General features: G+C 38.2%; 1 protein-coding gene across 1 annotated transcript in view; it reads right to left on the bottom strand.

The window, feature by feature from the left end:
* LOC150079200 (caspase-3-like) overlaps positions 1-24,626 on the bottom strand; it is a gene marked incomplete in the record, with an annotated part of 195,330 nt that overhangs the window by 23,968 nt on the left and 146,736 nt on the right. Inside the window, 1 exon segment of the mRNA XM_090384135.1 lies at positions 3,737-3,856. Within this exon segment, the coding sequence (XP_090240261.1) occupies positions 3,737-3,856 (120 nt within the window).

The following is a 24,626-nucleotide window of genomic DNA, read 5'->3' as shown; positions in this document are numbered from 1 at the left end:
AGGGCACCATCAGGGAACTGTCTGCTTCCTCGGTTTTTTCGGTGGGATAGACAGGGTTGCCGTTTTTGTTAAAATGTTTGTCATAGTCAGTGTTTGCTCGTCCAAGCTACAGTTGCCTGATCTAGACCACTCATTTTCCTGTTTTTGCAGCTCAGCTGCTGTATGTTCTGCAAAAATCTGCCACTTTGCCCTTTTAAGGTTATACCTTTTGATATCCAACAAGGAGTGTTGGATTGTTTGTAATTGCCTGTTTAGTTTGAAGGAAATGGCTCTGTGATCTGATGTGGTCCAGGCTGGCTGGACACACCAGCCTGTGATTTTATAAGCTATTGAATTGGTGGCAAGAGTAACATCAATGTCACTCTCCCACATGGTACTGCTAAAAGTTGGTACTGCTAAAAGTTTGGTTGGTTTAGCACTTGAAAGGGTGAGGTGGCTATATAGTCTGAAAGTAACTGGCCATTGTGTGTGCCTGCTCTGTCTTCCGTACGGCTATGCCATACGGCTGACCGGCAGTTGACATCAACACACACTATGATATTTGCAGTAGGTGGCAAGTTTGTGACTACTTGTAGGTATTCAATGGTTGGGTTTATATCTTCCGCTGGTCTGGAATATAGTGAAATAATGTAAAACTGTCCTACAGCACTGGTGATACAAAGAGCAGCACCCATTGATTACCACCCTCTGTCTTCTCCCACTTAACCATCCTTTTATCCATTGTAGCAACTTACCCTTAATACCATTCTGCTCCAATTTGTACAATAGTCTTCCATATTTAAAATAACTAAATGCACAAGGCATAATACATTAAGAGTTTAATATCTATATAATATCGGTGTGTAGATACACCATAGACAACTCTTAAAAAACTACAAAGTAGTTGTTGTAGGCATCATTTGCTCTTTCTCATATTGTGCTCTGCCTTCACGACGAGTTGCCATGATATTGCACTACTCGAATAAGTAACGCTTCACTAATAGAGAAGACTATTGTTACTTATTCTCAGTGAGTACCACCACCCAGACATGTTTCAAGGCTATTGGCCTATCATCAGTGGGAGGGCAGGTACCCTGGTATTGCAGACATGACGACTCAGTTGTGAAGATAATCACACAATATTGTGTGATTATTCGAGGTAGTGCAATATCATGGCAACTCGTCGTGACGGCACAGCACAATATGCCTACAACAACTACTTTTTAGTTTTTTAAGAGTTGTCTATGGTGTATCTACACTGATATTATATAGATATTAAAATCTTAATGTATTATGTCTTGTGCATTTAGTTATTTTAAATATTGTCATATACACCTTTTGGCATCTCTCATATTGTGTGATTATCTTCACAACTGAGTCGTCATGTCTGCAATACCAGGGTACCTGCCCTCCCACTGATGATAGGCCAATAGCCTTGAAACATGTCTGGGTGGTGGTACTCACTGAGAATAAGTAACAATAGTCTTCTCTATTAGTGAAGCATTACTTATTCGAGGTAGTGCAATATCATGGCAAATCGTCGTGAAGGCAGAGCACAATATGAGAAAGAGCAAATGATGCCTACAACAACTACTTTGTAGTTTTTTAAGAGTTGTCTATGGTGTATCTACACACCGATATTATATAAAGTCTTCCATGCACAACAGTGTCAAAAGCTTTCCTGAAATTCAGATATATGATATCAAAATTATTTTTTGCATCCAGTTCCTTTGTAACCACATCATAATAACCAATCAAATTTGTCAGACAAGACTTTCCCTCAACAAACCCATGCTGTGTCTGAATTATTGCTGCAGTCTTGTCTAGATGATCCTGCAATGCATCTTTAACCAGTGACTCCATTATTTTACCCGGAACAGAAGTTAAACTAACTGGTCATTAATTACTCGTGTCATCCTTTGATCCCCCTTTGTGAATTGGGGATACATTTGCACATCTCCAGTCCGTGGAAACCTCCCCTGAGTCCAAGGATGCTCTCATAATTATGGCTAAGGGTTTGCTTAGTTGCTTTGCCACCTCTTTTAATATAACTGGATAGATCCCATCCACCCCAGGTGCTTTTCTTATGTTTAACTTCAACAATTTCTCCTCCACTTTGCTCTCAGTTATTACAAAATCATTAAGCACAATTTGATAACCTTCTGCCATTTTCAAACCTTAATAATTCCTCATGTGTGAATGTAGATGCAAAATACTCATTCAGTTTGTTTGCCATCTGAGCAGGATCATCAAGAGTCGAACCATCGATGTCAAGTGGACCAATCAGATTCATCACCTTCCTTTCAGAGTTTATATAAGTAAAGAAATTCTTTACTTATATAAAAAGGGGTGCTCTTACTAAGAAAGACAAGTTCTGCTAACGGCATCTGGAGACTAGGCAGCATGTCTGCGGGGTGATCTAATTGAGGTGTTTAAGGCTTTGAATGGTTTGAGAAAGCTCAATGCTCGTGGGATTTTTCCTCTTGCTTAGATTACATACTTGAGTGGGCATAAATTCAAATTGAGGAAAGACAGTTGCAGAATAGATGTCTGGAAATTTGCATTCAGCCAGAGAATAGTTGCTTGTGAACAGTGAATAGCTGATTGTTGGAAAAGCTTCCATTTGTTGTTGTGAAAGTTGATAGCTTAAATAAATTCAAGAAAGAACTGGACAAACATTTGGAGTGAATAGATAGGTGAATGAGAAGTGGATTTTTTTTTTTTTTTTTTTTTTTGGCTGATTCTATATAAGCTTAGTCACTTTCTTGCATTTTATGCCACAACTAATGCTAAGTCTACAAGAACCACCCTGAATTTTAACAGGGAGCAAAAAAAAAAAAATGTTTATTTTTGTCAACCAGTGTAATTACAGTAGATGTTCATTTTCAGCTGTCTCACCTTGGAGATGCAATAAAAATACATTAATGAAATCTGAATTATATATGGTACAGTCACAAAACTAAATTTATATCATTTATATAATACTTGAAGAGGACTTTAGAAGTTGGCCAATCTCAGAGAGAAATAGGGTTTCTCATGTGATGCTATAGCAGGATGCACATCAGTCCCTTGACTTGCATTTCTACAACCAATTACACATATAAGCTTGGGTGTCGTTAAAATAAAATAACCATACAAATGTGTTCAAAGGTCATTTTGCATGTTATGTAAGCCAAAAGAAAACCCTGCTGCTTCCTCTCTTAGGAGGAAGGACCAGGGTTTTCATCCAGTTTTTGATAAAACTGAATCCTGATCTCTTCAAACAAGTGAATAATTGGTGATTCCACTCTGCTGTTACATATGGCTAAGAATAAGTCTATTCAAATTAGTTACATATCCTAGGATATATACCAAAATTTGTTTTTTTTTTTTTTTTTTTGTAATTGAAGGTTTGATTTTTTAGTAAGGTGTTCATTAAGGACAGAGTTCTAAACTTTCTTTTCCTTATTGAGAGCCTTTACTTCTCAAGACTACTTCAATTATAGTTTTCAATAATTCTAGAGGTAGGTAGGGCATATCCTCAGATAATTTAGTTAATTCAAAGTTTCAGATAATTCAAATATCCCTCTCCATGCTTATGAATTTGTTAGAGTAGCAGTTTAAGAACTCTTATGGATTATATGAATTATATTACTCATATTTTAAAGACTAGAATATAAGTAGGTTATCAGTATAAATATATGCTGACAACTTTTCTGAAAGTATCAGGGTAGAAAAACTATTTTACGATTTGAAGAACAGTGATATAATAAATTACCTTTAGTAGTAGAATATGAGATTAGCATATCTGTAGTTGTTGGAATACGACCACAGTCACTTGGGAAATATTGTCGAGCATCTGATGAATCCAAAATAGACACACCTGAGTCATAATTACCTATATAAAAAGGAAACACAATGATGATTTGAAATAGCCATGTTCCTTTAGGGAGCTTGAAAAAAAAATTTTAAATAAATAAAATAATAATTTGGTTTCTTCATTAATTCAAACTAAAATCTTATTAATAAATTCCTTATCCATGGCTATTTATTTAATTGTGAATCTTACTATAAAGTATTTAAGGGCAAAGGCCTCATGCTAAGAGGTAGAATGACTGAAATGTAGGTTAGTGCAAATGCATCATTTTAACATAGCTATCTCTACCAAAGTAGTTAAATAATTAAATTAATTAATTAAATTGGCATCGTTATGGTTATATCTTATATTGTGACTGCCTTCACAATGAGTTGCCATGGTATTGTACTACCTCGAATAAATAACACTTCACCAGTGGAGAAGACATTTATTCTCAGTGGATACCACCATCCGCTCAGAATAAATAACAATAGTCTTCTCCACTGGCGAAGTGTTATTTATTTGAGGTAGTACAATACCATGGCAATTCATTGTGAAGGCAGTCATAATATGAGATATAACCAAAACGATGCCAATTTAATTAAACTACTTTGGTAGATAGCTATGTTAAAATTATGCATTTGCACTAACCTACATATTGTGAATCTTATTAAACATTAGAAATCAGTAACAGAATACTTATCTGTTGGTATAAGAAATGCAACATCTATAAAGTATAACGTTTGTCAACCTTACTGTCATTATCATTTAGTCCTTTCCTTCATGAGTTAGCCAACAATGTATGGGTTCACGGTAGTGAGCTTTCCACTACAGCCAGCTCTATGGGGTAAATTTTTTTGTGGAATTCTTTAAAAAATTAGAAGGAAAATGTTGTCTCTAAATGCCTTGAAATATTAATTTGTCCTTATCTGGACTTGAATGCCCAATGCCTAATATTAGACTGTAAATTTACCAATACTCTTAATTTTTTTAATATTTTAAAAAAAATGCAAAAGAAAATTATTTATTATTTTTTCAATATCTACTAGGAGGCTTCGCCATTGCGTGCTTTGCTTGCCAATCCTCACACATGATTTTCTATGTAAAATGTAAATATATGGAGTAAGTCAATTCTTTTCTACATAAAAGACATACCTGTCATAATATACTGATGTTCTTCCCCCCCCCCTTTTATTTCTTTTTTTTTTTTTTTTTTTTTTTTTTTTTTTTAGGAGCATTAGCAACTAAGGCCATATTGCTCCGGGATATGCGGTGGTCATTCCCTGACCTTTCCGCATCCTCCATATTTGGTGGTGACGGGCTCGAACCCCGGTCTAATCAAGAAGCGTGTGCTACGCACTGCTGCTCCTTCCCACCTGGCTACGGAGGCGCCAACCTTTTATTTCCATCTTTCAGCTACTCCCTCATTCATGCTTTATTTTTTCTTTTGTTCTCTGTCAGAAAGCTTAAGCAACACCTGATGGAGAGCAGCCAGAGAACTCTGCACAGCCTGGCCCACCTCCCAGTGGTGGTCGTGGTGGTGGCGGGCAATGTGAAATCCCACTAGGGAACCCCTGACGCCAAGAAGCCAGCACAAACAACAGAATCCAACATTAAACTACACATGCAACACACAACACTTTTCTGGATTTTACAGAGGTTCTGTATTCATCACAAGGGTACTGATGGCACAGATGTAGGAAACCACAGGTGGTGCCTTACCTAAACACTATGCCAGTATGATTGCTATCTAATCAGGAAATGACCTATGAAATTATTTTCCTATGCATTTGTAGTGATGTAATTTCCCCACCCACTTGTAACCATGTGACCCGCATCCTTCTTCTCGCATTGGCTACCCCACCACGCACTATTCTCAAGATGAAATAAATATCACTATGTAATTATCAACCTGTGTTTACATAGGTCACTTACGAAAAGGCCTTTTGCGCTTTGGGTTTCATAATGCATGAGGAATATTGTTGCATCCAAAAGAACAGGACTAAAATATTTAACTGAAATATTTACAAAACTATACAAATATTTAAAATATTTACAAAATACTAAACTATTTACAAATATACAAATTATATCGGATTCCTTCTTCAGCTGACATTGCAATGGAACATGAAATGATGCTGTGCATGGTCATGTAATAGAAAGTGAGCACGTGCATGAAGTTGGGAACATTATTGAGGCAGCAGCTGTCTTTCAATGGAAGACAACAATGTAGTTATTTAACTGTACATTTGTAGTGATGTAATGCTCCACCCTCTTATCCCATTGGCTAAAATAAATATCACTATGACGAAAACTTTTTTAATGTATAGAGAGATATCTATTTTTTTTGGCGATTTAACATTTAATTCAATTTCTATATCTAATTCCAGAGAATTTCAGCTTTTTTATTAAACACAAATTGGATAACAATGAAAAAAAACTTGATTTCCTCCTCTGATTTTCAAGGATATTTTTGTGTTGTTATTAAAAACAATATTTACTATATAGTAGAAACACAAATAAGAGATGGAAAATTTCAAAACAGTATGTACAAAGGGTACTAGGAAAGTTTTGCAATACAGCTTTGTTTATTTAATTTTTTCAAAGTAATTTCCTCTACATTCAATACACCTCTCCATCCTCCGAAACCAATCTTTAAACCAGTTCTGCCAAGTTTCACTAGGGAGTAAAGCACACTCGTTGTCCCAAGCCCGTAGAAGGTCCTCATCACTGGAAAACCGCCTCCCTTTTAGCTTCATTTTCACATGCGGGAACAGTGCAAAGTCGCAGGGAGCAAGGTCTGGACTGTAGGGAGGGTGCTCGAGAAGTTTCAGTCCTGTCGTGGTCAAATATTCGGTGCAGGCTTTGGCACGGTGAGCTGGAGCATTATCGTGATTCAGGTACCAGGTGTCCATTCTTGACTTTGGCCGCAGGTTCTTCATAGATCCAATGACTTTAGGCAGGCATTGTTCAGTATACCACTTAGCTGTGACTGTCTTCTGCGTGTCTAAAATGACACGTTCCACAATTCCACTCGATTTGAAAAATACAGCTATCATTTTCTTCTTTACAGATCGGGATTTTCTGACAATTACGGGTGTGTCGTCATCATCAAAGACCCAAACTTTGTTTTGAGCCTTGGTCGGCAGATCGTAATAGTACAGCCAAGTCTCGTCACCTGTCACGATGTTGTTCACATACCGAGATTGTCCCTTATCAAACTTTTTTAACATCTCCCGGCACCAAGTCACACGTCGTGTCATCTGCTCTTCAGTCAGTTGATGCGGCACCCAGAGAGAACAAAGTTTCTTCACGTGCAAATGATCTTGCAGAATCGAACGAATTGCTGGTGCATTTAGGCCCAAAGTATCCTCTATCTGTTGGTAGGTCACTCGCCAGTTTTCATCAAGCATTTTCCTCACAGCAGTAACGTTTTCCTCCGTAACTGACGTTCGTGGCCTTCCCGGCCTCTCAGAATCCTCCAGAGTGAAATTTCCCCTTTGGAATTCTCTATACCACCTGAATATCGTTGTACGATGTGGACAATCATCATCTAGTGCAAGAGTCATTTCTTCTAAGCACTAGTCTATGGTTAAACCACGCACGAAATTATACCGCAAAACTGTCCTTATCTCATTTCGTGACCACGATGCCATCCCAAGCACTTCACACTCTCACTACTAATGAATAACTGAGCCCATTGACTTGGTGCGGCGGCTACTATGCACGTATGAACATGTCTCAACATGCAGCAACAAGCAGCTTCCTGTGATTCATTGTTGCATCATATTGCAAAACTTTCCTAGTACCCTTTGTATGTTTAACACTTAATCCGTCACTATGTATCTCTCAAATACATACATCATATTTTTCTTTATTTCTGGGAACCAGATATCGCGGCAGACGTGTGCTTTTCATTAGCTTCCTACAGAGCTTCTTGGAAGCCACTGATATTCATTTCATTTTCCCAAGCCTTTTGATTTCGATTCAGTCTGCTGTTTGTATTTGTGAGATAACGGCATCCGTCTGAGTAAGTGGTGCTGCATTGCTTTTGACGGCCGAAATGAATCGCTTATTAGCATTAGCTTTAGTTGACACATATGATGTAAGAAAGCAAGCTTATACAGCTTCAGCCAAAAAAATATAAAAAAAAAAAAAAACCACCTTCCCATTTCACCCATCCGGTCACTCCAAATGTTTGTCTAGTTCAGCCTTAAATTTATTTAAGCTATCAATTTTCACAACAGATTGAAGTCTCTTCCAATAATCCGTACCCGTTGGCTAAAGGCAAACTTCCACACATCTATTCTACAACTGTCTTTCCTCAATCTGAATCTATGTCCCCTCAGGTTCTTAATCTGAGCAACCAGAAGTATCTTATCAGCATTGTCAATCAGATCAATCAGAAGTATCTCATCCTTATACAAGTCAATCAGATCACTACGCAGGTGCCTAGTCTCCACATGCTGCAACTTGCAGAACTTAAGCCATTCTTTATAAGTGCACCCCTTTGTCCTTCTCACCAATCTTATTGCCCTTCTCAGTACTCGTTCTAGCAACTCTACATTCTTCCTAAAATGAGGCCTCCAGACCTGTACGCAGTACTCAGTGTGGCCTGACCATTGCCTTATACAAAGTGAGAATCATCACCATGTCTCTACTAGCAAAATTCGTATATATCATTGACAAAACTCCATGACCTCCTCTGTCAGCCCATCTGCACTGCTCAGATAACTTCATATCTGACTACACAATTACTTCCAGGGCTTTTTCATACTCCACCTCCTTGAGTGTAGTACCACACAGTTGGTACAATTCTCTTGGGTTACTGCTACCCATATGCAGTACTTTCCATTTGTCAATGTTAAACTTCAGTTGCCACTTCTCAGCCCATCTGCCTAACATTTCTAGATCCTCTTGCAGTAGCATACTGTCTTTACTGTCATTAACAAACCCTGCCAACCTTTGTATCACCTGCAAACTTGGAAATTAAGCCTGATATACCTTCATCAGTAACACTGATAAATACAAAACAACAATAGGCCCAGCACCAAACCCTGGCAGACTCCACTAGTAACGTTAGTCAACGTAGAGCAGTGTCCATTTATTACCACTCTCTGCCATTTCCCACTCAACCATCCCTTCTTCCATTGCAGCAACTTCCCCTTAATGCCACACCACTCCAATTTGTATAGCAGTCTTCCATGTGTAACAGTATGAAAAGCTTTCCTGAAATCCAAGTATATGATATCAAAATTATTTTTTGCATCCAGTTCCTTTGTGATCATATCGTAGTATCCAATCAAATTGGTCAGACAAGACTTCCCCTTAACAAACCCATACTGTGTCTGAACTATTACTGCAGTCTTGTCTAGGTAATCCTGTATCACCTCTTTAACCAGTGACTCCATTATTTTCCCGGGAACAGGAGTTAAACTAAAATTTCTATAATTAGAGTCACCCTTTGTACCCCCTTTGTGAATTGGGAATACATTTGCACATCTCTAGTCCATGGGGACCTCCCTTGATCTAAGGATGCTCCGATAATTATGGCTAAGGGTTTGCTTATTTCTCTTGTTGCCTCCATCAATATAGCTGTATAGATTCCATGTGTCCCATAATTATGGCTAACGGTTTGCTTACTCCCCATGCTGCCATCTTAGGAGGATACACGGAATAATATATTAATGGTAGCTACTGGCAGAGGTGAAAGTGATTCTTCACTGCTTCTATTGGAATGAGCAGCAGCGTGGAAAACAAGGCGCAAGGAATTTCACAGACTGCTGAGTGCCATTGCGGAACCAGTAAATACATGGGCTGTGTTAGGATAGCTAAGAATAGGAACAGGTGCTTGTATACTTGTGTGTACACCAATGCTAGGGGTTTGGTAAATAAATTTGATGAATTTCAGGTGTTGTTCAAAACATCAAAAGCAGATGTTATGATATCAGAGACGTGGTATCAAACAGATATAAGGAATACAGTAGTAGCAGTGGCATTTAATGCAAGAAAGTAAGTGTACGAGCTTATGCAGCATCGGCCAAAAAAAAAAAAAAAAAAAAAATCACACCATTCCCTCCAAATGCCTGTCCAGTTCCTCCTTAACTTTATTCAACCTATCAACTTCCACAAGGACGTATGGAAGTTTGTTCCAGCAATTATCCACCCGCTGGCTAAAGGCAAATTTCCGCACATCTAATCTACATCTGTCTTTTCTTAATTTGAATTTATGTCCCAACAGCAAAGAGTTCTTTACTTATTTAAACTCTAGAAAGAAGGGGATGAATCTTATAGGTCCACTTGATATCAATGGTTCAGCTGTTGATGATCATGCTCAGGTAGCTAACAAACTAAATGAATATTTTGCATCTACATTCACACATGAGGAGTTATTCAGGGAGGGGAATGCCAGAAACGAATTAAACTCTGGCAGTGAGCTAGATAATTTTGTAATAAATGAGAGCAAATTGGAGGAGAAATTGTTGAAGATAAACATAAGAGAGGCACATGGGATGGATGGGATCTATCCAATTATATTAAAGGAGGCGGCAAATGAACTAAGCAAACCCTTAGCCATAATTATGAGAGCTGCCTTGGACTCAGGGAAGGTACTATGGACTGGAGATGTGCAAATGTGACCCCAATTCACAAAGCAGGATCAAAGGGCGACAAAAGTAATTACAGACTTGTAACAACTTCTGTTCCAGGGAAATTAATGGAGGCACTGGTTAAAGAAACATTGCAAGATCATCTAGACAAGACTTCAGCTATAGCTAGGACACAGCATGGGTTTGTTAAGGGGAAGTCTTGTCTGACAAATCTGATTGGATACTATGATGTTGTCACAAAGGAACTGGATGCAAAGAATAATTTTGATATCATATATTTGGATCTTACAAAGGCTTTTGATACTATCGCACATGGAAGACTGCTGCACAAATTGGAGTAGTGTGGCATTGGAAGTAAAGTTCTGCTATGGATAAAGGGATGGCTGAGTGGGCGAAGACAGAGTGGTAATCAATGGACACCGCTCTTCGTGGACTAATGTTATTAGTGCAGTCAACCAAGGTTCAGTATTGGGTTCATTGCTGTTTTCTGTATTTATTAATGATATTGGTGATGGTATATCAGGCTAAATGTCTAAGTTTGCAGACGATACTAAGGTAGGCAGGGTTGTTAATGACACTAATGACAGTACGCTGCTACAACAGGATCTAGAAAAGTTGAGCAGATGGACTGAGAGGTGGCAATTGAAGTTTAACATTGACAAATGTAAAGTACTGCATATGGGAAGCAGTAACCCCAGAGTAACATATCAACTGTGTGGTACTACACTGGCAGAGGTAGAGAATGAAAAGGACCTGGAGGTAATTATGCAGTCAGATATGAAGTTTTCTAAGCAGTGCAGACAGCCGGCAAGAGTAGCTCATGGTGTCTTGTCAATGATATACAGGAATTTTTCTAGCAGAGATAAGAAGTTGATTTTCCCTTTGTATAAGGCAATGGTCAGACACCTCAAGTATTGTATATAGGTCTGGAGGCCTCATTTTAGGAAAGATGTAGAGTTGCAAGAATGGGTACAGAAAAGGGCAACAAGATTAGTGAATGAAACAAAGGGTTGCTCTTACGAAGAAAGGCTTAAGATTTGCAAATTACAGTGCCTGGAGACTAGGCACCTGTGAGGTGATCTGATTGAGGTGTATAAGGTTTTGAATGGTTTGAGCATGCTCAATGCTGATGGGATTCTTCTTCTTGCTCAGAATCATTGCCTGAGAGGGCAAAAATTCAAATTGAGAAAAGACAGTTGTAGGATAAGTTTGCCTTTAGCCAGCGGGTAGTTGATTGCTGGAAAAAACTTCCATCTGTCGCTGTAGAAGTTGATAGCTTAAATAGATTGAAGGCAGAACTAGACAAACATTTGTAGCGAGTGGATGGGTGAAATGAGATGGGGATTTTTTTTTTTTTTTTTTGGTTGATGCTATATAAGCTTGCGTTTTTGCATCATATGCCTTTACTAATGCTAATGCCCCAGGTGCTTTTCTTATGTCTAACTTCAACAATTTCCCCTCCACTTTGCTCTCATTTATTACAAAATCACTTAGATCCCTATTAGAATTTGATAAACTTCTGGCATTCCCCACCTTAAATAACTTCTCGTGTAAATGTAGATACAAAATACTCAATCAGTTTATCAGCTACTTAGGCAGGATCATCAATAGTCGAACCGTCTATGTTAAGTGAACCAGTCTGATTCATCCCCTTCCTTCTACAGTTTACATAAATAAACAACTCTTTGCTGATTTTATTTGCATCCTTTACCAAAGGTTTCTCATAAACTGCCTAACCTCCTTTGTGACTTGATTACAGACTAGCTTATATCTGCCATAGGCTTTTGTCTCACGTGATAATTTATACGCATCCCATGCATTTTTCTCCTCTACCACGAGCATCATTAATTCACCTGACACCCATTTAGGCCTCAACCTCAAACAGTATTTCTTAATTTCCTTGGTCAAATTACTGTTTCAAAATTCCTGATGTCAACTTTCCTCAGATCTGTCAGCGAAATTATACTTGTAGGAATGGAATTCTTTATTCCACACTTCACTTTAAAATCTCACCCTTTTTTCTAAACCTTGGTTTTCCAATAAATGTGCTAAGGCAGTTCAAGAGAGAATGTTGCATAATGTAATTGGCTTGTTTCTAATTCTTCAGTTTCATTTCTAGGAAGTTTAAGAGTTGGCAGTTAATTGATTTCTCACTTACTTTAGAAAGGGTAGTAGAAGTAATTACAATTGGACGATAACTGAATGTGAGGGATTTGTCACATTTTTAGGAACTGGCTGGATAATTCTAATTCTTCAGCTACACCAAAGCTCGCAACAATTGTAAAGCAGTTATTAATCAGTCCAAACTAGATTTTGAACAGGCTAAGAGGAGAAAACATGCTTCTTGCCCTAATGGTAGCTGAGCATTCTGGTCTCTTGCCAAAGCTATTGGCTGCAACTTTTTCCCATCTCTGCTGCCACCTCTGTAAAACCAGATGGTTCTGTTGTCACATCAGCCAAGGATAAAGCTGACCTGCTAGCATCCCATTTTTCTTTCAACCCTTGTATTAATGATCTTGGTAAAACACATCCCACCATTCCCAACACACTCCATTCAATGCCTCCTGTGGTCTTCTATAAAAAGGATCTCAGAAGGATTTTAATGAATCTTGATGCTAAGAAAGCTCCAGCTCCTGATGGTATTTCTCCACTTGTTCTCAAAACCTGTGCTTCTGTTCTCTGCCGCCTTTTTTCACTTTCTTATTCCAAAAGTGTTTATACTTCTGTTTGGAAATTTGCTCATATCCAGCCAGTTCCTAAAAATGTGACAAATCCCTCACACTCAGTTATCGTCCAATTGTAATTACTTCTACTACTCTTTCTAAAGTAAGTGAGAAATCAATTAACTGCGAACTCTTAAACTTCCTAGAAACCTTCAGTCTGATCAGCGATCGCCGATATGGATTCTGTCAGTGTTGATCCACTGGTGATATTCTGGCTTATGTTACCCATTCATGGACAAATTCAATGGAAAAGTTCGGTGAAGCACAAGCAGTTGCTACTGACATGTCGAAGTCTTTCGATCGTGTCTAGCATAAAGGTCTTCTAAACAAGCTTTCATCTTACAGTTTGCCAACTGTTTTTTTGTAATTGGTTTTCTCTCTGATCACTCATTGACGGTGATGGTAGATGGCGTTACGTCTTTAAACTTCTACACTAATGCTGATGTCCCCCAAGTTTCAGTTCTTCCCCCCCCCCACTCTTTTCCTCTTGGATATTAATGACCTTCTTCCATTGAGCAGTGCGTAGCACACGCTTCTTGATTAGACCGGGGTTCGAGCCCGTCACCACCAACTACGGAGGATGCGGAAAGGTCAGGGAATGACCACCGCATGTACCGGAGCAATATGGCCTTAGTTGCTAATGCTCCTAAAAACCAAATAACAAACAAACAACATCCATTGACTGGAAATCCTATCCATAGTTTTTCCAATGGTAGCACATTGCATTCCACTTTCCATTTTGAGAAACCTTGCCCTGCTCAATCAGCTTCAACTTCTCGAATATCAGCAACCAATTCCTTAAATGCCGATTTCTGCATCTAAAAAAAAAAAAAAAACACTTGGTTTTCGCTTTCGCTCTCGGCGTTACGTTTCTTCCAAACAGCTGTTCACTCTGTACAGATCGCAAATCTGCCCTACCATGGAATATTGATCCAACATCTGAGGCAGTGCCCCCAAAACCTCTCTGAGGCTTCTAGATTCCATTCAGAAGAGAGCTTGGGTTAATTAATGATTCCTATCTGACAAAGTCTCTTCACTCGCTCTCTCATAGACGTACTGTTTCTGCTGCATGCCTTTTCTACAGATACTTCCATGGGCACTGTTCTTCTGAATTGGCTTCTATAATTCTCGGTCTCTCTTTGAAAACAGTCCGAACACGTGCCGCCACAAGCCAACATCCCTATACTGTCCAACTTTCCATCTTCCTCGTTTATTCATTCAGCTGCCGTTTTCTGGAACAATCTTCCTTCATATGTATTTCCTGAAAATTACAGTCTATAGAAGTTCAAGTCAACAACTTAGAATGTCAACAAATATCTTTTTTCATCTTCTCAACCTCCAACCCAAGCACGGTACTAAGTACTATAGGTTCTAATACCTCTTGCCTTTGGGGTTTCATTAAAAAAATAAAAAAAAGTTGGTATGAAAAGCTTAGTAGCCTCCAAGAATAAGTCCCTCAAGGCTTTCTATTTAGGATTTACAGTTTGTAACATCATCAGTTGATCCCATTGTATAGAATTTAAACTGTCTGAGACCACTTTAGTCACCTTTAAGAAAACAAAAACACTTCCCTTCACCCTTGATGGTAGTTACATCTTTAAGTATATCCCACATCAGTACATTGTGATCACTGTCACCCAGTGGTTCCTTTATCTGCAAATTCTTAATGCATGAATAATCATTGCTGATAAATCAGATCAAGAGTATTATTGCTCCCACTGGTTGTCCCACAAACACCTTGCTGTAGAAAACAACCCTCCAATAAATCCATAAAAGTCTTGCTAGCGTGCAAGTGACCAATCCACAAGTTCCACTCAATATCTGAAAGGTTAAAATCATCCATTACAAGACATTCTGATTTACTGGCCCACTATTTCTCTGCACAACTGTTCATTTTACTCATTAGAGCCATTAGGCCTATAGCATATTCCCACTCTCATTTTCCCTTTCCCAGTGTTTTTGTCACACCAAAGAGACTCAACATTGCACTGCACTGTTCACCCATGTAAACTGGATGCACTTCCTTAGATTTTGTGCTTTTTAACTAACAGCATAACCTCTTCTCCCTTTTTGCTCTTTCTGTACACATTGTACTTCCAAAATTCCAATTCTGCACTGCTTATATCTGGGTGACACCATGTCTGTGATATCCAAACAATATGTATCTACCTTTGATGCCTTGATCAGCATTTCATATTCATCAAATTTTTTTATTATACTTCTAGCATTGGTGTACATGCATCTGTTCTTACTCTTAGTTACCCTAACACAGCCCATGTATTTACTTGTTCCATGATAACTCCCAGCAGCTCTTGAAATCACCAGCAACTTGCTCTCTAGGGTGCTGCTCATTACAATATAAGTGTTGCAAGAATCACTTTTGCCTCTAGTTTTTTTTTTTTTTTATGAAAACCCCAAACACGAGAGGTATTAGAACCTATAATACTTAGTACTGTGCTTGGGTTGGAGGTTGAGAAGACGAAAGAAGATATCTGTTGACATTAGACTCGAACTTCTATAGACTGTAATTTTCCAGAAATACGTATGAAGGAAGGTTGTTCCAGAAAACGGCAGTTGAATGAATAAACGAGGAAAATGAAAAGTTGGTTCTGTGAGTTTGAAGTTGGACAGTAAATGGATGTTGGCTGGTGGCAGCATGTGTTCGAACTGTTTTGAAAGAGAGAGAGAGAGAGAGAGTGGGAATTACAGAAGCCAATTCAGAAGAACACTGCCCATGAATGTATCTGTAGAAAAGGCATGTAGCAGACACAGTACATCTATGAGACAGAGTGGAGATACTCTGTTAAAGAGGAGTCATTAATTAACCTAACTGCTCCCTTCTGAATGGAATCTAGAAGCCTGAGAGAGGTTTTGGAGGCACTGCCCCAGATGTGGGAACAATATTCCATGGTAGGACGGATTTGTGATTTGTACAGCTGTTTGGAAGAAAAGTAACGCCGAGAGCAAAGAGAAAACCAAGTTTTTTAGATGCAGAGGAAGCAATATTTGTAATGTGCTTGTGCCAAGAGAGATTAGAAGTCAGGATAATCCCTCAAAAAAGAGAAATATCATTTTGCCTAGAAATCGGAGTGTCACCAAAGATAAGCATAGGAGCAGAAGAATCCTTTTCGCGAGATATAAGACAAGACTGAGTTTTAGAAGGATTGAAATCAACTAAGTTGTCTTTGCCAACTGGAGAATTACCTGGAGATCAGCATTTAAGGAATTGGTAGCAGATTTTCGAGAAGTTGAAGCTGTTTGAGCAGGACAAGGTTTTTCAAAATGGAAAGTGGAATGCAATGTGCTATCATCGGCAAAACTATGGATAGGATTTCCATTAAATGGAATAAGGTCATTAATATACAGGAGGAAAGAGTGGGGGAAAGAACTGAACCTTGGGGGACATCGCATTAGTGGAGAAGTTAGAAGACAAAGCACCATCTAACATCACCCTCAGTGAGCGATCATAGAGAAAACTGGATAACCAATTACAAAAAACAGTTGGCAAACCATAAGATGGAAGCTTTAGAAGACCTTTATGCCAAACACGATCGAAAGCCTTTGAAATGTCAAGAGCAACTGCTTGTATTTCACCAAACTTTTCTATTGAATTTGTCCATAAATGGGTAACATAAGCCAAAATATCACCAGTTGATCGACACTGACGGAATCCATACTGGCGATCGTTGATCAGACTAAGGTTTCTAGGTAGTTTAAGAGTTAGCGGTTAATTGATTTCTCCATTACTTTAGAAAGAGTCGAAGTAATTGCAATGGGACGATAATTGGAAGAGAGGGACTTGTCACCCTTTTTAGGAACTGGCTGGATATGAGCAAATTTCCAAGCAGAAGGAAAAACACCTTTGGAATAAGAAAGTGAAAAAAGGCGGCAGAGAATAGGAGCACAGGTTTTGAGAACAAGTGGAGAAATACCATCATGACCTGGAGTTTCCTACCATCGAGATTCATCAAAATTCTTCTGCCATCCTTTTGACAGAAGACCACAGGAGGCATTGAATGGAGCGTGTTGGAAATCTTGGGAAGTGTTTTACTAAGATCGTTAATACACGAGTTGGAAGAAAAATGGGATGCTAGCAGGTCAGCTTTATCCTTGGCTGAAGTGACAACAGAACCATCTGGTTTGGACAGAGGTGAGGGCAGAGATAGGCAAAAGTTGTGGCCAATAGCTTTGGCAAGAGATCAGAATGCTCTGCTACCATTACTGAAAGAAGAAAGTTTTCTACTCTTAGCCTGTTCAAAATCTAGTTTGGACTGATTAATGACTGCTTTACAATTGTTGCGAGCTTTGGTGTAGGCAGAAAATGAAACTGAAGAATTAGAAACAAGCCAATTACGATATGCAACATTCTTCTCTTGAACAGCCTTAGCACATTTATTGGAAAACCAAGGTTTAGATAAAGGATGAGATTTTAAAGTGGAGCGTGGGATAAAGTATTCCATTCCTACAAGAATAATTTCACTGACATGATGAGAGCAATCGCTGACATCAGTAGTTTTGAAACAGTAGTCCAACCAAGGAAAAGAAGAAAAGAAATCTTGCAGCTCATCCCATTTTGCATTCTTGTAATGCCAAACAACACGAGGTTGGGAATAGCCATGAGATAAAGGTTCCATTGGAGAAGAGACAATCACCAAGTTGTGATCTGAGGTACCTAAAGGACCACTCACTTCGACCTTCTACTTAGAAGGGTTGTTTGTGAGAAAAAGATCGAGCGTGTTGGCTGTATGGTTAGGATTGTCCAGTATTCTTGTAGGTAAATGATCCATCTGTGCAAGGTCATTAGAAATTGCAAAAGCCTCAGCTTCTTGACCAGCTGGGTCGGTGTGACTAGAAAACGGAAGCCAGCTGAACATTAAACTCACCAAGGAAAATTACCTCACTGTTAGGAAAGTTGGACTGGAGAAAGTCAAGTTGCAAAGAGAGGAAGTCAAAGAGCTCCAAGTGATTAGTGGAGTTGGAAGGCAGTAGAGACAACAGATGAATTTGACACAATGAGGTAGAGAGATTTTAAGCCAGAGAAGATCGAAGAGAGGAGATTCCAAATTACCAATTCTCTAACAGCGAATATCGGAACATACATATGAACGAGTACCACCTGTGAGGCGAAAGGAATAATTTGGACAACTGAGATTCTGTCAGAAAAAGTACATGGGGTTTGGCAGACTGCAAGTGGAAATGAACATCGTTGAGATTAGAATTGAGACCAAATGAACTAGGAAGTGTTTGGGAGGTTTAAATCTTTTCACAGATAAGCTTACTCTATTAGTTTAACAATTCATAGTGTATTCAATAGTAAGAAAAAGTGGGGGGAGGGGACATGCTGTATGAAGTAATGAAATTTTTGGATATGGCATACACATGGTAAGAATGTACCCAGATCCTTGACATAACATGGCCTCGACAATGCCCCCCCGCATATACACTACTCAGACTCCCTCCAGTCACTATCTGGCAGAGTAGAGGTAGCAAGATTATACACCAGCTGATCCGAAAGCCTCCTAAAGAGTTATCAATACCTGCTCAATCTTTTAGTCTGTGAATCCTCCCAAGCTAGCAGTTTTTCGACACACCTAATTATGCCTTGATAGCATCAGCAAATATCCTTGCACCCTTTCTATTTAAGTGTATCCCATCCCTGTAGAAGTAGTCTCTCCTGTTAGCAAGTACAGACCACACTGAAAAAAATTCTACACTGTGAGCCTTGCACAATGTCTCCAGGACTGAATTGATTGACAAGGCTCTCATCATATACTCCCTTCTATCGTGTCTGGGCAGAATTGCACACACTTTCAAATTTAACCCAAACTCAACTTTTTTTCAGTATTGACCTGTACTTGTTAAGTAAATCTGCAGATCTCTTACTGTTAAGGTCATTAGAGCCAAGATGTACAACAATATCACCTTTTGCACCCTTAAAAGATATCTACCCTACAACGTTACTAACTTTCGCCCCTGGCAGACATACCCTGGTCCTCTGACACTATCCTTTTTCTGCACAAAATATTCCTCGTCTCCCTGACAATAGAGTCACCAACAATAACTACTTCCTTTGTGACCAGTGCAATCTGTCTTGGAGATTGCCACTGTGTTGTCTTATGCACAGAAGTGAGCTCTGGCATTGAGTTCGGCAGCCAAAAGTTTGAGGAGCCCCTGATATTAATTTCTTCAAGGGCAAATCGAATTATACCCAAGTAATGCAAATGATGCTGAAATTATTCATGCTCAGCTGTTGTCTGAGGAAGTAGTATGAAAGCATTGACGACAGGCCAGGTGCTAGAGGAGGAAAGTTACACCATTTTTAAAATCAATGAAGAGGATGACATTGACAGTTTTTTCATAGGTAAGGATAAATCGACAAAGTGGAGAAAAGTAAAGAGATCAACAAAAATTCAGCACAGATCTCAAAATCTTCTAACAAAATTGCCAGCATTTACTGGTCAAGCAAGAAACACCAGAATGCCCTCTAAAGCATGGAACTGCCTTATTACAGGCAAAATTTTAGATAAAATTGTTGAATACACAAATCAGTATATTCTAACTGTTCAGTCACACTACAGCTCGGAAAGAGATGTAAAATTTACAGACAAAATTGAGATAAAAGCTTTCATTGGCCTTCTTTATTTAGCTTTATTATGTACTTCAGAGTAACAAGCAGAGATTGCAAGAGTTATGTGGAACTGACGGAAATCGTGTTGAAAAGTTTTGCTTAGTAATGAACCAGAGCCGCTTCGAGTTCCTCATCAGATGTATAACATTCAATGATTGAACAACCAGGGATGAGACATAAAAAAGGTGATTGCCTCGCCCCCATAAGAGAGATTTTCACTGAATTTGTAGAAAACTGCAAGACGTGTTACTCTCTGGGTCAGAACCTTAACTATTGATGAGAAATTAGAGGCCTTCAGAGGAAAATGCAGTTTCAAACAGCATACAAATATGGACTCAAAATATATGCCTTATTAGATGCTAGGGTGCTGTACTCTTATTACAATCTTGAAATATATGCAGAGAAGCAACCCAAAGGTCCATACCAAATCAGCAACAGACCAGCTGTTGTCAAAAGACTGGCAGAACCTATCCATGGGACTGGATGGAACATTATGGCGGATAATTGGTTCACAGATGTAAATTTATTTTTGGAACTCAGAAAAAAGAAACTCTTATGTTTGAATGATAAAAAAGAACAAACTGCAACTCCCAGTTGAATTTGTGTGAGCCAAAAGCTGTACTGAAAAATCGAGTTTGTTTGGCTTCAGGGAAGAAGCAACAATTGTTTCTTATGTACCAAAGAAATCAAAGAATGTCATCTTGATTTCCTCCTTGCATTTTGATGATACCATTGACTGTGAAACAGGTGATCAGCTGAAATCAGAAATTAACATTTTATAATGCAACCAAGTCTGGAGTAGATACCATGGAGCAGATGTGTACAACTTACAATGTGGTGTGAGCTTTTCATCGTTGGCCGATGGTGATATTCTAAACATTAGCGGAATCAATGCACAAGTGATCTACATTGAAAATGAAAAAGAAGTAAAGAGCCACAGACTCTTCCTCAAGCAACTTTCTGCAGAATTAGTGGCTGAGGAACTTCACTGGAGGAGCCAGATCCCTTGAACTTCCCTTCAACTAAGCCAACAGAGTACTGAGCCCTCTACAAGTGCAGAACGGGAGAGCAGTCACAAGTGGTGCACTAATTGCAGGCAAGCAACAAAGAGAACCAGACTGACAAGTTATTCTTGCATGAATTGTAAATATTACCTCTGCTTAGAGCATGCAGATGTGATCTCTGTATCATGCTTTCAAAAACCAGTGTTCAATGAACAAGAAGATGAAAAATAATTTTTTATACAAAAATATTTTTGGCGAAGGTTAAAGCCTGCACGAGAAGCATGCAAAAGTTCAATGAAATTTACCGGTAAAAGTACTTTGCCGTAACAGCATTTGTATTGTTGTTCGCTCGGTAAACAGACGGTGGATGTTATCGGTCAGGAGTAGAAATTGAATCCCATGGGAGACTGAAACCCTCCTGAAGTGGAGGGAGTAACCTGACCTTTTTCTCTTTAGAATCACTGGTGGACTAGTGGATAAATTGTTTATTAAGAAAAAGAGTGATTTTTAAACATAGGCTTTAATTTTTCGATATGAAACCTAGTATGTATCTGAGAGATACATTGCAACCAACTACGTTCATTTTGCTGCTGCATCCAACGAAGGATTAATGAGTGCTTTATTTGAATTGCATAAGAAACAACCTTCAGAACATAAGTTCATATACAGTGAAACTTCCCTTTAACTGACAGCCATGGGGAACGAAAATGTGTCCGTTAGAGAGAAGTGTCTGCTAACAAGAAGTCTGAGGGAGGAAAAAAAAAAAAAGAAAGAAAGAAAAATCGTTAAACGTTTAATGTAAAATTAAATTAAAATATATACAGATTTTGAACAGTATTTTTGTAAATAATATACAATTACATACACAAGAGATAAAGAAAAATTGTTAAACGTTTAATGTAAAATTAAATTAAATTATATACAGATTTTACACAATATTTTTGTAAATAATATACATACAATTGTGCTATGCATATTATGACTTTATCTTAAGAAAAATACATACAGTAATCACTTATTTTCTTCTGCACCTTCTTCCGGCTGATAATTTTGTTTTCAACATTTGTTTGGAGTGAAGAAACCATCGAAAGTCCTTCAGTATCTTCTTCAGTGGCAAAAAATATTTTTAAACGATTGATTTGTATGAGCGCTTCTTCTATTTTCATCGGTGGTTCGTCGTTATTATGTTCTTCGACAGAATGACCTCCTTCCATTTCTTCATCCTCATGAGGAACTTCTTGAAAAATATCGATGATAATGTCGTTGATATCTAGAGCACCATCTTCTGTAGTGAGGTTCGAGTCTATATCTTTGTAGCCAGGGTCACTTGTAGCGGAAGTATCGTACATTATCAATAGATGTTGAAGTTCTTGTTCTTCTTGGTACTCCACATTGCTGTTCACAACTTCAATTTTTGCGTTTGAGAAGCCAGACTTTACAAAACAGTTCACGACAGTTTGTTTTCTAATTGCGTTTACTGAAGAGGAAATCCATTGAATCTCATCTAGGATGCTGATTTTCTTTGCAAGGTCACTCGCACATGTTACATCGTTCATGTTTGCAATGAGATGTCTTAAAACTCGTTTTCTGTAGTGAAGTTTAAAATTTTTTATTATCCCTTGATCCAAGGGCTGACACTCTGCAGATGTGTTTGGGGGCAGAAAAACGATTTGAATGTTAGACAATTCAATGTGCGGGTGAGATGCAGCATTATCCATGAAAAGAATAATTTTTTTGTTTTGACGAATCATGTTTTGGTTAAAGTGACTTATCCATTCGCTCATGATATCTCGTGTCATCCACGCTTTTTTATTAGACTTCCAGTCAACATTCAAAAGATTCAACTTTATGCCCTTGAAACAAAGAGGATTTTGTGGTTTTCCTATAACAAGAGGTTGTTCAAAGTCTCCCAGCATATTTGTACACAATAGTACAGTCAAGCGTTCCTTAGAAATTTTTCCGCCCTGGCACTTTTCGTTTTTTAGACTCATTGTTTTTTCAGGAAGAGCTTTAAAAAACAACCCTGTCTCGTCTCAGTTGTAAATATCTTCAGCTTCAAAATCACGACATAAATCTTCCAATTGGATGGTCCACTCTGTTACAACCCCAGTATCAACAGATCCACCTTCACCACTTACGGTTTTCCAAGAAATTTTATGCCGAGTTTTGAACTTTTTTGTCTAGCCATCCCACAGAAGCTTTGAACTCATTTACTCCCATAGATTTTGCAACCTCCAAAGCCTTTTCCCTAATAATAGGCCCATTAATGGGAATTCTTTTAGCACGTTCGCGACAAAACCACTCATACGTAACATCGTCAATTTGAAGTCCAACAGTTTTCGGGAATGATTTTTGAACCTGATCATTTCCGTGTTGCCAAAATTGTTTGAGCAGTTCATTTTTTTCCTTTAGGATGTCGCTTACCTGCGTCTTCCCGATTTTGAATTTTGCAGCGAGATTGCGAACACTATTTTTTTGCCAATTATACGCATTAATGACTTCGACTTTATCTTTTAAAGTTAAATGTTTACAAGAAGACATTGTGCACTTCACACGACACTGAACAAAACTGAAAACTGAAACTGAAAAGACGAAAGGCCGACCATATTCACACCCCTGCACACACCGAATTCATCAGAAGTTTTACACGTGCCTTAAAATTCTTGAAAAAGGGTTTAGAACCTTGATAAAATTCAGAGAATCGGAAATAGAAAATAAACACACGATTGAGGCAATACGTGGAAGAAACGTTCCTAGAAAAAGGGCCGTAAGCTCGCCCGCTGTCCGTTATGCGGAGATCAAATTAAGTGCTAATCTAAACGAAACAGTGCAGATTGCCTGTCCGCATCCGTTACAGAGAATGTCCGCTAGACAGAAGCTGCAAACACGTTAAAACCAATAGAGGTGAGTTGGGGAATTTGAAAATGTCCGTTGTAGACAGATGTCCGTTAACGAGAGGTGTCCGTTAGGAGAAGTTACACTGTATATACATTTATATATATATAAATTTAAATCCCAAAGCTCACACATACAAAATGCAAATTTAAAGTTTGGACAGCACCTCCTCCAACTACATAACCCGTACTGTCTCTATGAAATCTAAGGCTTATATTTTTGTCATGGCTTTCCATTTTAAAGTATTTACATATTCAGTTGTAAGAACTCTACTGGTCTTTGTCTCAGAGTCTAACATTTTAGCATTTTCGTGTATTTTATGAAACAGAGTTATCATTATTATGAATAATAAATCACACAAACAGGTGTGCAGTATAATTTTTACACCATTTTTGGAATAAGAGCTAGGAATAGTTTAAAATTGTGCATCTCCAATATCTTAAATATCCAGTATCACACATATAACACACATACAGTAAACTCTTAATATTAGTAGCGGATCGGGTAAGTGTAAATCCCATAAATTTTAAGACCAAAGCCTTATGTAAAATAAAGGGGAAAATTTAGGTGAGCATCTTCTTTAGTTTGCCTTGATTTCTTTTGGAAATCAAGGCAAACTTTAGTATTACACATATAGGGCAAGGAAACCACAGGCTTTTGCTGAACCAGTCAAAATCAAAAATAAACAATAAAAAATTATAACTAAAAAATAATTAAAATATATAAAAGATTGAACTATCTATGTGTTTCTGCCTCAAATTAGTAGATGTTAAGCTGGTTAACACAAAATGGTGGGAGATTACAACGATAAACCATATTTCCCATTATGGCAGCATTCGTTTTTCAAATCATAGCAAAATTTTGGATATGGGTACAACATTCAAAATCTGTTAACCTCAGAACCTGGAGATTGCTGGTTTTTGGAATTTCCCAGTTTAAGGACAATAAATCTAA

The sequence above is a fragment of the Mastigoproctus giganteus genome, chromosome 10 (assembly GCF_048544385.1).
Source record: "Mastigoproctus giganteus isolate SK-2022 chromosome 10, ASM4854438v1, whole genome shotgun sequence".
NCBI classification, from domain to species: domain Eukaryota; kingdom Metazoa; phylum Arthropoda; class Arachnida; order Uropygi; family Thelyphonidae; genus Mastigoproctus; species Mastigoproctus giganteus.
This window is presented reverse-complemented; position numbering and strand designations above follow the sequence as displayed.